The sequence below is a fragment of the Podarcis filfolensis genome, assembly GCF_964270895.1.
Source record: "Podarcis filfolensis genome assembly, chromosome: 13".
Taxonomy (NCBI): domain Eukaryota; kingdom Metazoa; phylum Chordata; class Lepidosauria; order Squamata; family Lacertidae; genus Podarcis; species Podarcis filfolensis.
This window is the reverse complement of record NC_139615.1, coordinates 40,952,227-40,965,385: the sequence shown is the minus strand read 5'-3', so window position 1 is coordinate 40,965,385 and position 13,159 is coordinate 40,952,227. Positions and strand designations below refer to the sequence as shown.

General features: G+C 46.6%; 1 protein-coding gene across 6 annotated transcripts in view; it reads right to left on the bottom strand.

The window, feature by feature from the left end:
• FAM171A2 (family with sequence similarity 171 member A2) overlaps positions 1–13,159 on the bottom strand; it is a 39,289-nt gene that overhangs the window by 19,837 nt on the left and 6,293 nt on the right. For 2 of the 6 annotated variants that reach the window (XM_083582713.1, XM_083582715.1), the window contains exon 2: positions 3,056–3,283. In XM_083582713.1, coding sequence (XP_083438839.1) covers positions 3,056–3,283 — 228 coding nt within the window. Of the gene's footprint in view, positions 1–3,055; positions 3,284–3,480; positions 3,652–4,761; positions 4,866–6,240; positions 6,339–6,532; positions 6,632–13,159 lie in introns of those variants that run through there. The other 4 variants (XM_083582714.1, XM_083582717.1, XM_083582718.1 and 1 more) reach the window with 4 other exon arrangements.

Genomic DNA, 13,159 nt, shown 5'->3' with positions numbered 1-13,159 from the left:
AAAGAATTAAAGATGTTAAGTGAATAAGTTAATTTTATAAAGAATATTGGTGTTGAAAAACGGTTAAAATGATATACACTGAAATTCAACTAGGGAGATACGAGGAAGTCATTTATAATGTTATTAAGTTTGATTTAAATATAGTGGAGATTTATGTTTGTTTGTTTGTTTGAAATTTTTTGAAAAACCAATAAAAAAAATTTGGGGGAAAAAACTAAACTTGAAATATGCGCCACAAAACCTTTGTGCAACAATGACACACTAGCTGCAGGGAGATTGCCATATCATGCTCACAGCAGGGCCAGCCAAAAGCATTTTGGTGCCTGTATTAAAGGATTGCTGCTATTCCAAATGCAGAAGCCAGCTGCACTGACGCTAGAGTCTTACTCCAATGCGGGGGACAGGATAGGATCCTCCACCACAACACCTAAGGGCAGCAGGCTAGCTTAAGAGACGTGGGGCAGGACCCATGTGGGACCCAAAGCTCTGGCCTTACTCACCGCTCCACCTGGCATTGCTTGTTACCTGTGCAAACAAATGCCACAGTGCAGCATCACCACAACATGTGTGTGAGTGCAATGTCTGCTGGGGCGCATGGCCTTGGGTGGCTCCCCCTCTGCCTGCTCGCTCAGTCACAGCCATTCCCAACCATCAGTGACGCATCAGGAGAAAGCAACTAGGTGAGGCAGCTCAGACCAGCCACAAGGATGCATCACTGCCACCCGAGTGGGAGCTCTGGAGAAGAGAAGAGTTTGGATTTGATATCCCGCTTTATCACTACCCGAAAGAGTCTCAAAGCAGCTAACATTCTCCTTTCCCTTCCTCCCCCACAACAAACACTGTGAGGTGAGTGAGGCTGAGAGACTTCAGAGGGAAGCCCAAGGTGACCCAACAGCTGCATGTGGAGGAGTGGGGAAGTGAACCTTCACTCCCTCACTTTACTGGTTGAGGGAGCCAGCGTTTGTCCGGAGACAGCTTCCAGGTCATGTGGCCAGAATGACTAAGCCGCTTCTGGCGAACCAGAGGAGCGCAAGGAAATGCCATTTATCTTGCCGCCAGAGCGGTACCTATTTATCTACTTGCACTTTGACATGCTTTTGAACTGCTAGGTTGGCAGGAGCAGGGACCGAGCAACGGGAGCTCACCCCGTCTCAGGGATTCAAACTGCCGACCTTCTGATCAGCAAGCCCAAGAGGCTCAGTGGTTTAGACCACAGTGCCACCCACGTCCCATATAAAAACATAATAAAACATTAAACTTAAAAAAAATAATCCCTATACAGGGCTGACTTCAGATGTCTTCTAAAGGTTGTAGTGTTACTTATCTCCTTGGCTCAGGGATCACATAACTCCATACCCTCCAACATTTCTCCGAGGAAAATAGGGATGTCCTAAGGAAAAGCAGGACATTCCGGGATCAAATCAGAAACCAGGACGACTTCTGTAAATCCGGGACTGTCCCTGGAAAATAAGGCCGCTTGGAGGGACTGAGATATATGAACTGGAAGCTAATCCAACCTGCTTCCAAAACACAGTGTGCATGCACTTTAATTCAAAATCTGTTCTGGCCTTCTCCTGTGTCCAAAAAGGTATGTAAACACAAGACATCTATATTTTTATGCATGTGTGTGTTGCCTCCCATTTCCTGCCTACAGGCAGAAACTATTGATAGTGTTATACGCCAGCTGTGACTTTCGCTTCCAACCCCCAGGGTGGGTCAATGAGGTGACCTTATTACCAGCGCCAGTTAGTCTTTGCCAGTGCACACTAAGGGTTCACACATAATGCATGTGCTTTGCTTCATTTGCAAGGGGCTGAGGGCTCCCCATCTTATTCTGCACACCCCAAATGGTTGAATTATTTCACTATAAATAATCTCTCCCCCCCCCCCCGAAATAAGCTGCCCCATTGCAGAAATATGCTAAGAAGGCAGTGTTGTGTAGTGATTGAACTGTTGGTCTGGGAGATCAGGGTTCAAATACCCACTCAGTCATGAAGCTCAATGGGTGACCTTGGAGTCAGTCACAGCCTCTTAACCTACCACACAGGGTCGTTGTAGGAATTAACTGATGAGGGATGTGTGTGAACCAAGTACATGGAGAAAAAAGTGATCTATACAAGCAATCTAGGGACGCGGGTGGCGCTGTGGGTTAAACCACAGAGCCTAGGACTTGCCGATCAGAAGGTCGCGGTTCGAATCCCCGCGATGGGGTGAGCTCCCGTTCCTCGGTCCCTGCTCCTGCCCACCTAGCAGTTCGAAAGCACGTCAAAGTGCAAGTAGATAAATAGGTACCGCTCCAGCGGGAAGGTAAACGGCGTTTCCGTGCGCTGCTCTGGTTCGACAGAAGCGGCTTGGTCATGCTGGCCACATGACCCGGAAGCTGTACGCCGGCTCCCTCGGCCAATAAAGCGAGATGAGCGCCGCAACCCCAGAGTCATTCACAACTGGACCTAATGGTCAAGGGTCCCTTTACCTTTATACATGCAATAAATAAGCTCTTCTGCTGGCCTGCTTAAGAAAGCTGGAAGGGCCAGCCTGATGGAGATGTCAGTCGCCAACCTAGCATCCAGAGATCTCCACGTGGTCGCAACTGGACCCACCCCAGTCACACAACATGCCTGGCAAATTTCCAGCACTGAGATTAACCTTTGGTTAGATCCAGCAGTGCTCTTGTAAATGTTCTTGTGTACTGAACACACACTATGATATGAGATTCGTACATACTGAGTGGAATCTAGCCATGTGGCACTGAGATGTTGGGTTCGTTCCGTCATCCAAGTGAAATGACTCTTCTGTAAAATACTGAGAAGCACCACCATTCCAGTGAAGAGGAAGGAGTGACCTCATTCTACCTACCAAAGCAATGCATATTCCTTTATTCCTAAAGAACAGAAGTTACGTTGGTGAAAGCTGATAAAAGTTTGCATCCTTTGTGACCCCCCCACCCGCCCCCACCCATGAAGTGCCCATCATGCACTGACAGGGCCCCCCCAAAAAAATCTGTGGTCTTCTAGCCACCCAGACTCTCCCCTAGCCATTGGGCACCACAACTCACGTGGCAGCTTGTTGACGCGCCAAGGAACAGAGTTTGTAACAAAACCACGCTTGGAGGCTGTGACGATGACCCAGGTGCCCAGGCGGTAGCTGATGGGGAGCATGCTGACACCCTCATGGTCGGTGGCGCCTGAAGCCAGAGATGTCTGGTTGCCATACACTTCCACGGCTGCCTGAGGCAGTGGGGACAGGTCGCCGTTCTCATACACCTGGACCTTGATGACCACCTCTGGAGGGAAGAGAAAGAATACAGAAAGGGTCTGTGAGGACAGCAAGCTTGCCCCCAATGTTTTCCCCAACTCAAAAGTAACTTGTATGGTTTATAAGTGGCCTTTCCCCTCCTTTGTTGGTTTTCGTGTTGCCAGTTCATTTGAACAAAAGGTGTGGTTAGTTAAAACAACAAGGGGCATTCAGTTTCCTTTCCACCTCTAAGGCCTCCATGACCTTCCTGTAGCCACCCTATTTGGTCCATTGTCCTTAAGATGTATTGTCTCCTTGGCCCTCTTCCTATTTGGCTACCCAGCGTATCATCTTTCGCTCATTTCTGCTCACAACACAGAACCCCTCCCGCTGTTCCTTTGCGTGTGAGGATTTCCTCTCCGGCAATCCAACTCCTCGCCTCCCTCATTGCAGCTGCCCCAGTTTCAACACTCCGTGTCTGGCATGCGCTCTTTGCTAGCCTGTGAATGCACAGGAACATCACAACCACTCAGGTAATGGTTTGTGTATATGTGAGTCACACAAGTGAAAAGCAGTGTTGTGGGCAACAGGATTCCGCACATCTAGTTGCCAATGGCAACTGTCTCTCCTCCTGCTCTGGTAACTTCCCTCCTCCATGCACCCAGCACAGAATCTTCTCCCCTGAGTTATCTGCAAATTGAGGAAGGCTTAGGAGAGGGCTGTGGTCTTTATTTTTTCCTGGGTTTGAAGAAGGGAAAAACCAGCAGGGTATCCTGTGGAACCAGCTCCTAAGGGCCAAGATCCCTTCATGTTATGAGGCTGCCCCACCGAAGTTGATGGGCATTGCCATTCAAATGGTGTGTGCACAGCACATCTTGTGCACCCCAATATTTTATTTTATTCAAGTTGCCACCCCTGACTCTCTCACACTGCTCAGGAACAAATAAGACCTCAGTTCTCCCCCAAGTCCTCTGTGTGACCACAATTCAAAGCAGGCTAGTAAATCATAGAATCATAGACTTGGAAGGGACCCTGAGGGCAATCTAGTTCAGCCCCCTGCAAGGCAGGAATTCTAGTTCGAAATCTAGTTGAAATATGTAGAATTCCTTATGCAAGTTATGTTCCCATACCAGAATGATGCAACTCAAAAGACCAAAAATGGGGGGAGGGGGGGGGAGAACAGGCCAACATTAACATGCATTCTTATAGTCATTTCTTTATTCCAAATAAATGAAAGATCACTCCACAGTGATGGGAAACGTACTTTAGACACAGAAGAACAGTGAAAGCGGAGCAGTGCTAGCAAGAAGGGGAAGCAAAAATGGGATACCTCGCTGAGCAGTTCAAGAATACTAAACCCTAGCAAAAGGTTTGTCTCACTGTATTTCCCGCTGTGCAATTCCCTGCAGCTCAAGCCGAGCTGGCTCCCATCACCCCAGTCCATTCCAACAATGTGCAAACTTGAGGATTGGTGACACATGGCAAAGATCTCCTCTGCTGGCTGCCTGCCTGACATATTCTCCTCACCCTGCGTGCAAACAGAAGAAGACCTCCGGACAGAGGGGCTGATTCAACTCCACTTGGCTTTGGATGTAAGCTCCCTGGTGACCAGGAAGTTCCAGCTGGAGGGAGGCCACGGCTGCTTCCTCTCTCCATCAACCGGCTGCCTGGAAGAAGGGTTGCGGGTAGGATTCCACACAAAATCAAGGTGGAGCTGGGGTCAGTCATTGCTCACAAAGTGCATTCAGAGAAGCTGCTTGCAGGAGAAGAGGAAGCAGAGCTAGCACCCCTCAATTTGCACAGCTAGAATAACATTTGAAATACGGAGCGTGACTCCTTTGCACTTCCTGTTACCGTGTGACTTGGAAAAATCAAAGGCCATTGTGTAAAAAGACCCCACCAAAACAAAGCTATTTTTGACTTAATTTGAGTTAAAACATTTTGAGCTGCAAGATGGGGAAAACCAACTTATTGGACAGGGCACAGATGTACAGACCTCTGATCCGGAGGACAGAACACAGAGCAGATCAGGGGACAGACTCAAGCAGCTGCACTCCCAGTAGTTTTTGGCAATGTAAAATCAGACTAATCACCTAAGACAAATGGTAAAAAAAAAAACCACAGCCCCTTCACCTACAAACAAAACACACAGCAGCTCTCCTTTCCCCTTGCTGTTCTGGCATCTGACCTGAAAACAGGCTGGCTGGGAGGAGGAATGTTGTTTGGTTTCCTTTTGTGACCAGTGAGCAACCCAACTTTCAATAGGAGACAAAGGGCTCTGGAGGCCCAAATCCCCCAGTGTGAGCAGCAACAGAAGTTCTGTAAAATGTTCCCCTTTTAGGCACCTCAGCTGCACACTGCTATGTCGAAGACACAAAGGAATGGAACGGAGTAGGTTGAGGTGCCCAAAGGAAAGGCTGTAAAAGCCAAAGCCCATTCTGCTGCTGTCCACACTGGGAGCGAACATGGCTCTTTAACTCCCTCTCTGCCAGTGGGAAGGGAGGGTGCAATAGATAGGAATAATAATAAATGCAATAGTAATAATAATAACTTATATGCTGTCCATTTGACTGGGGTTGCTCCAGCCACTCTGGGCGGCTTCCAACAAATTAAATCACAGTAAGACATCAAACATTAAAAACTTCCCTCTGAGGGGCTGCCTTCAGATGTCAGATACAGTGGTACCTTGGGTTAAGAACTTAATTCGTTCTGAAGGTCCGTTCTTAACCTGAAACCGTTCTTAAACTGAGGTACCACTTTAGCTAATGGGGCCTCCCGCTGCCGCTGCGCGATTTCTGTTCTCATCCTGAAGCAAAGTTCTTAACCTAAGGCACTATTTCTGGGTTAGCGGAGTCTGTAACCCAGTGTTTGTAACCCGAGGTACCACTGTAGTTGTTTATTTCCTTGACAACAGACGGGTGCTGCTACCAAGAAGGCCCTCTGCATAGCCCATGTTTCTGGAAATGGAGCCCCTGGAAAACTCCACATATGAACTCTGTTTAAAACTGACCATGGTTCATACAGCAGCCTGTAGCAAGTTGCCTGCCATGCATCTCTGAGAAAAAGCTGTGGGGTTTTTTATCCATAGTACAGACATGGGGGTCCCACGCCACCCCCAACTAAAAAAACCCCCTGATTATTTCCTGCCTTCCAAAGGCCTGTGCCCTCAGCAGTCCAACCAACCTCCCCCTTTTTGGATTGCGGTCCTGTCACCGTGGCAACGGCCTCATTTGTCCTACAAAGTACCCCCTCCCTCCAAGCTCCACTCAGGCCTAGAAAGCAAAGTGATGTGAATAACCTCCTTCCCATCGCTGGAGTTTGTTGCCATGGGGACCACTGCACAGAGCAAGGCCTAGGCCCGCATCCTTCAGCAGGCCCATGGGTTACCATGGCGCTGGTGCCAGAACACTGCCCCCTCCCAACAAATGCTCGGCTTGCCCTTTCACACACTTTTAACCATCTTGTTGTGCTCCAAACCAGGGTAGCGCTGATGGTGGCAAAAGGACACAATTCCACCATGCTCCCTCGCCGTGCTTTTATTGCACACAGACGAGCAAAAAGGTTCTCTCTTTACAATGCACAATACTGACACCTCAAGGCTTTCTAATTAAGTGAATGCATATAGATACATGAATAAAAAAGAACATTTGGGAGTCAAAGCCTCTCCCCGCTGTCCTCTTAAATTATACAAAAACCCTTCCTATAGTCCTAGATAGAATCTATTTTCAATGCTGGGGTGGTTGGGCACTGGGATATGCGTAACTCACAAACCACTGCTTCAACTAAGGCAGAGGGAAATGGTTTTTTCCTCTGGACATGCGCAAAATTAATGACAGGGCTGGGCATGTATCATACAAAATAATGTCTCTGAGCATGCACAGAATTGTCTCTCTGACCACTAAAAAGGCCTATCAAGGTTTCTTCTTCTTCTTAACTCTCATATGAGGGTTTGTTTGTTTATGGCAGAGCTTTCAGGTATGGCTTCCAGGCAGGTTTGAATCCTGGATCTCTCTCACTAGAAATTAACCACAGGGGACAAGCCCTGGTCCGTGCACGCAGAATGCTGCATACTGAAGGTGAGAGACTAGGATTATATCCACATTATGTTGCTAACAGGTTGCTGCATCTTCTGTGTGTGTGTTTGTGGACCTTCATCCACACATGATCACTTTCAGATTAATGCCTCCAATATCTACCTTGAAATTTCCCAACCACACCGAGAAAGTGCTTCATGGGATATATTTGTGCGGTCGCTGCCTCCCTTCAGTTAGTCCTTCACTACCCTCCTTGAATTCCAGAAACTTGAGGTCTGTTATGGGCATTTGTTTACCTGTGTGCACATGCTTTTTAAAAATTTTATTGTATTTTTTTTAAACACAAGTTTTTCAATATACCAGAGCAGTTTTTGTTTTTTTAAAAAAGGTGTAAGCTCCAAGCCAGTCAAGGATTTGGAGTCGTTTGCATGAAAGAATGCCACTTCTGTTCTTTTTCCCCGCAAGAGCCAATTTTATTTTTAATTTCAATACTGTTGTTCTATACAAGTTTCTTTTTAAAAAAAACACACTAAAGTAACAACCACAACTGGTTCAACAACTGTGGCCATTCCTGGACCAGGAAAGCCTTGCCAAAGTAGTTCATACATTGGTTAATTCAAGACTGAATTATTGCAATGTGCTCTATGTGGGGCTTCCCTCACACTTGACCCAGAAGCTGTGGTTAGCATGTAACATGACTGCTGACAGGAGTGAGGCCTTGTCAGCGTATAATACCTGTGCTCAGAGAGCTGTACTGGTTGCCGATTTGCTACTGGGCCAGGTTCAAGGTGTTACGGTTGACATTTAAAGCCCTTGGCAGCTTTTGACCAGTGTATTTCCAAGATCACCTTACCCTACATGTGCCCAACTTGACCGCTTTGATTGGCAGAATTGATACTACTAAAAGGTGTCACATAATACGCATTCTGCATTTGTAGGAACCCAATCGTTTAAGTGTGGCAGCACCTACAATTTGCAGCTCCCAACCTATTGATATCAAGCAGGTGCCTTCATTGTATTATTTTCGGTGCCTTGTTTAGTCAAGGCTACTCAGAGGCTTAGAAAAGATGGTGTGAATTTCAGTCTGTTTAGTATTTTAACGTCTTGTGTTTTGTAATTCCCCATGCCCAATTTTATGGCTGTATCTTTTTGCAAATCACTTTGAGGTTTTTTTTGGGGTTTTTTTTAACTATTAAGAGGTGTATAAATTTTACGAAATAAATAAAACAATAGTAGTGGTTTTAAAAATAACACGAATGGTCCTTCAGAAACAACGGATGGGAAAAGGCAGGCTAAAAGGGACTGATGGAAACAAAATGGAAGTCAGAAGAGATTGCAATTGTAGGGCACCCAGTAAAATGTCACCACACAAGTTAAAAACAAAAACAATACGCAGAATGCACTTCAGTGTGTCTGCAGTCAGGTAACGTGTGATTTTATATTGGATTTTCTTCCTTTATTGGATTATCAGTGGATTGGGACAATCTAAATTTAGTGGGAGGGAGGGAAGCGGCTACCATTTGGATGAGGATGTGTGGATGCCACAAAGGAAGACCAGTCAGCTTCAAATCCGCATTAAACTCCAGTGCGGACAAGCCCTAGGAACACAGGAATCTGGTTTTATATATGCCTTAATGCTGTCATTAGTCCATCCACCACAGTACTGCTTTCGGCATTGCAGCAGCCCTCCAGGATTTAAGACAGGGGACAATCCCAGTTTGACCTGGAGATGCTCAGGGATTGAACCAAGACCTTTCTGCATGCAAACCATGTACTCTGCGTCTGAACCATGGTCCTTCCCAGTTTCAAAAAGAGTCCAAAGTGGTTTGAGGGAGGTTTTGCTTCCCGGAAAGTAGAAGCATTTCTTCTCTTTCCTTGTCGCCTCTGGCCAATCAAGTCTTTCTGTGTAATTTTAAACTCCGAAAAATATTGTTTATTCGAAGCCAAAGAAGGCGGAGCCAATCGCAGCAAGAGCAGTGACCCCACTTTCAACTCTCTTTAAAGTCTATAAATTGTCTCCTGTCTCAAACGGGCAGCACTGCGTCACACAGCCGCCCAGATTCAGGTCACCTCCTGACACATTCCCTGTCCATTATTGCCAAGCTGCCAACCTCTCCTGTGTTTTCCCTCCAGGCAGGACATCGATTTTCTCTCTGATTCGCCCAATCCTGCACCTGCTTCTCCTAACCCTCCGTCCCCACATGGTCTGCATTGTGTTCCAGGTCCACAGAGACAAATAGCTTTCCTCAGACCCTAAGCCCATGTCAGTTGCTAGTTCAGTGTATTATTACACCTTATGATGCTTCAATAGACTGATAATGATGAAGAGAAAGTCACCTCTGGAAGACATTGCTATAGTTTTAGGCTGCATGCAATACTATACCTTTAAAGCACATTCAATGCACATTCTTTCCCTCAAAGAATTCTGGGCACTGTAGTTTATGCCTGTGTTTGCAGCTCGGATATATAATCTAATTGCCAAATGGCACCTTAAACCTAGATATGATGGTCACCACAATGGAATGTCTAGATGCCTTTTTGCAGTGGATTATCATCATCATCATCATCATCTCATTTCTATACCATTTTATATTTTAAAGAAGAAAGCTCAAAGCAGTTGATGACACATTAAAACATCACACAATCCAAAACAAAAGAAATTCAAGCTTTGAGAAAAGTATTTCAGATTCTTCTCTATGTGACATTTTGTTTTCCCGTCGCCAGATCCAGAGATCTCTGTGCAGTCGCAATTGGAACTGTGCCAGTTGCAAAACACGCCTGGAGTCTGGCTAACAATGGTTTACCCCTCAGAGACTTACAATTCCTAGCAATCATCAATAAACTACAGCTCACAGAATTCTTTTTTTTGGGGGGGGAATGTATTTTGAGTGTGCTTTAAAGGAATAGCACATAGGTAGGCAAATTAAGGCCCAGGGGCCGGATCTGGCCCAATCGCCTTCTAAATCCGGCTGCAGACGGTCCAGGAATCAGCATGTTTCTACATGAGTAGAATGTGTCCTTTTATTTAAAACGCATCTCTGGGTTATTTGTGGGGCATAGGAATTTGTCCATTTTTATTTTTTCCAAAATATAGTCCGGCCCCCCACAAGGTCTGAGAGACAGTGGACCGGACCCCTGCTGAAAAAGTTTGCTGACCCCTGGTATAGTATTTATGCAACTTGCATGTCAAGAGTTCTACTCCGGTCTGAATCCAACAATCCTTTTGTTACGGAAGCCAACACTTTGCCAAGAGAGTGGAGCTTTTGTTTATTCCTGTGGCCAAACAAGACCGGAAAGAGAAAATGTTCTCTGGGCTTTCCCAAGGCCATACAATGAGGACATAATCTGAGCCAAGGTGGAGCTCTCTGGCCTATTTTGAACGCCAGAGCCGGTACACCATGTGTGTTGCAAGGTTGCCTCTACGGATGTGCGGAGTGCCACTGTCCATCCCCACTAAGTACACAAGAGACAATTCCCCGCTATCTCCATACATGTGTGGGATTAAGAAAGGAGGGGTTCTTAATGAGAACAATTAGCTACCAACCATGGTTTCAAAGGCTGGGAAGAAAAAAAAAGTTTAGATGGGAGTCACTCCAGATAGTGGAGGACCAACAGGAATGAAAATGCTGCTGCCCTCTATACTCCCAACCTTACCTCAGGCACTTACATCACTGTTCTCTGTTTATGATGACAGTTTGGGCATTTTCATATACTATGATCATACACTAGCTTAGCAGCTCCCAAAGAAGCATGGAAACTGACCCACTTCAAGGAAGACGGGGTGAAAATAAACTGGGGGGGGGGGAAGACTTCAAGCAACTTTGCAAACTCAAAGTGCTCTATAGATCAGAACGATTAAGAACGACAAGTGGGGACATGCAACAAAAATCTTGCTGTGTATCTTTAGCCCCCAATGGCGGACATTCCCTCAAAGCAGAACAAAGCTCCTTTTTCAGTCTGGCTGTACCAGTTCACTGAGACTGGGGATATGTGGCAACGTTTTGTTGCGTCCCCCAGTTTGTTCCTAAATATCCCTTTGCTGTGCTGTACACGACTTTGTTGTTATATAGCAGTTGGAGAAATGTTCCTACAGAACAGGCCAGGGAGTAAGAGGGAAGAAATGGGACCTGCTGCAACAAAATGGTGCAGCGTGCCCCCAACCACCTGAGAGCTCTGATCAAGGAAGTGGAGACTTCGGGGAGGGGATAAAAGGGCACCTTGCCCCCAAACACACACACAACTACCCCAATCTTCCCCTCCTGAGCCATGTAGTGGCAGGTACCAGCCAAAACACCTGAACTTCTTACACTGCTATAGCAAACAGGACTCCTGGAGCATTAAAATGGAGAGAAAACTGTACAGTGGTACCTCGGGTTACAGACGCTTCAGATTACAGACTCCGCTAACCCAGAAATAGTGTTTTATGTTAAGAACTTTGCTTCAGGATGAGAACAGAAATCGTGCTCCGGCGGCGCGGTGGCAGCAGGAGGCCCCATTAGCTAAAGTGGTGCTTCAGGTTAAGAACAGTTTCAGGTTAAGTACGGACCTCCGGAACGAATTAAGTACTTAACCCGAGGTACCACTGAACTTTGTCTTTCCTTTGTCCTGAAACATCCCTGTATAGCATAGCTGGGAAGGGTTTTTTTAAAACCTCACAGAAGGTAACTCACTAACCTTATTCCCCCACCCCCCTGCTCCATACTTACGACAAGCTGCCAGGGTCTTGAGCAGGTCAATTCCTTCTTTTCTCTAGCATTTTTTGGGGGGTGGGGTGGGCAATATTCTATTTTTCCACCACTGCCTACTTTATCTGATGAACTCACACAATCTGCCTCTGCCTGACCTGATTTATTTAGATCTCAACCCCCATCCGCCCCTTTCTCAACTGCAACCAGCATTCTGTGGCCTTTGTCAGGATTTTGTTGTTACTGCAATTTTTAAATTTAAAAAGTTCTTTTTCTTTTAATTTACAACGCTGAATACTTCTGTGTACCGAGAGAGACAGCAGAGGATATAAACCCCTTCCCATACTTTTGGGTGGCTTCCAACCCCTTGGCTTTTGCTAATATGACGCTAACAAGCAGGGACCAACAACAAAATGTCGCAGCGCATTCCCAGACCCCGGCCCGGGATTCTTAGTAATAATAGAGAGTTTGGTGTGAGAGGCCGAGACAGCACTCAGCACTCTCTCAAGACAGCTATCGTCAAAGTTCCTCAGGAGGAAGTAATCGCCGTCAAATGAGCTTGTAGTTTCCACAAGTCATTTGTGTCTAGGACAAATACGTAATACATCGCAGGCTGCAATAGTCTCTGAGGTAAAAAAAAGTATTATTGAATCCAGGAGCACCCCCACCCCCAACTATGCAGCAGTTGGATTTTTGCAGCTGAGGAATGCTGTTGGATCCAGATGCTTTCCAGATGTCCCATTTTTCCACAACTATAAGCAAAATATTGTTGGCCAACGCTGGCCTGATGTCCTTTTCCAGGACAGGCACTAGGGAAGCCAAATCCAGCGAAGGGTTGGGGGACCCTGACCTTCCCACACACATTCAAGGAAGAGAGTGGGGTGCAAGAGAGCCAAGACAGCCTGGGAGAGGAGAAACAGCCAAGCGTTGCATTAACACACACTAGCATTGCAGCAGCAGCTGCTGTCCTGCAGGTTCAAAACTTGGCACTGTCCATCAGGCCTGATCTGTGCTTGGCAGGAACGGGGGTCTTCTTGGCCGGACCACACAAAAGCTACGTGCACAAAGACGCTCCCCATTCACCACAGCAGAAGCAAAAGAGAGGTCTGGAGCAGGCCCGCACAATTTGTGACCCACAAATCAGCCCACCGGGAAACCCCGCTCAAGAGGTCTGCCAAAACCAGGCAAGGAGAGCAGTCAACACAG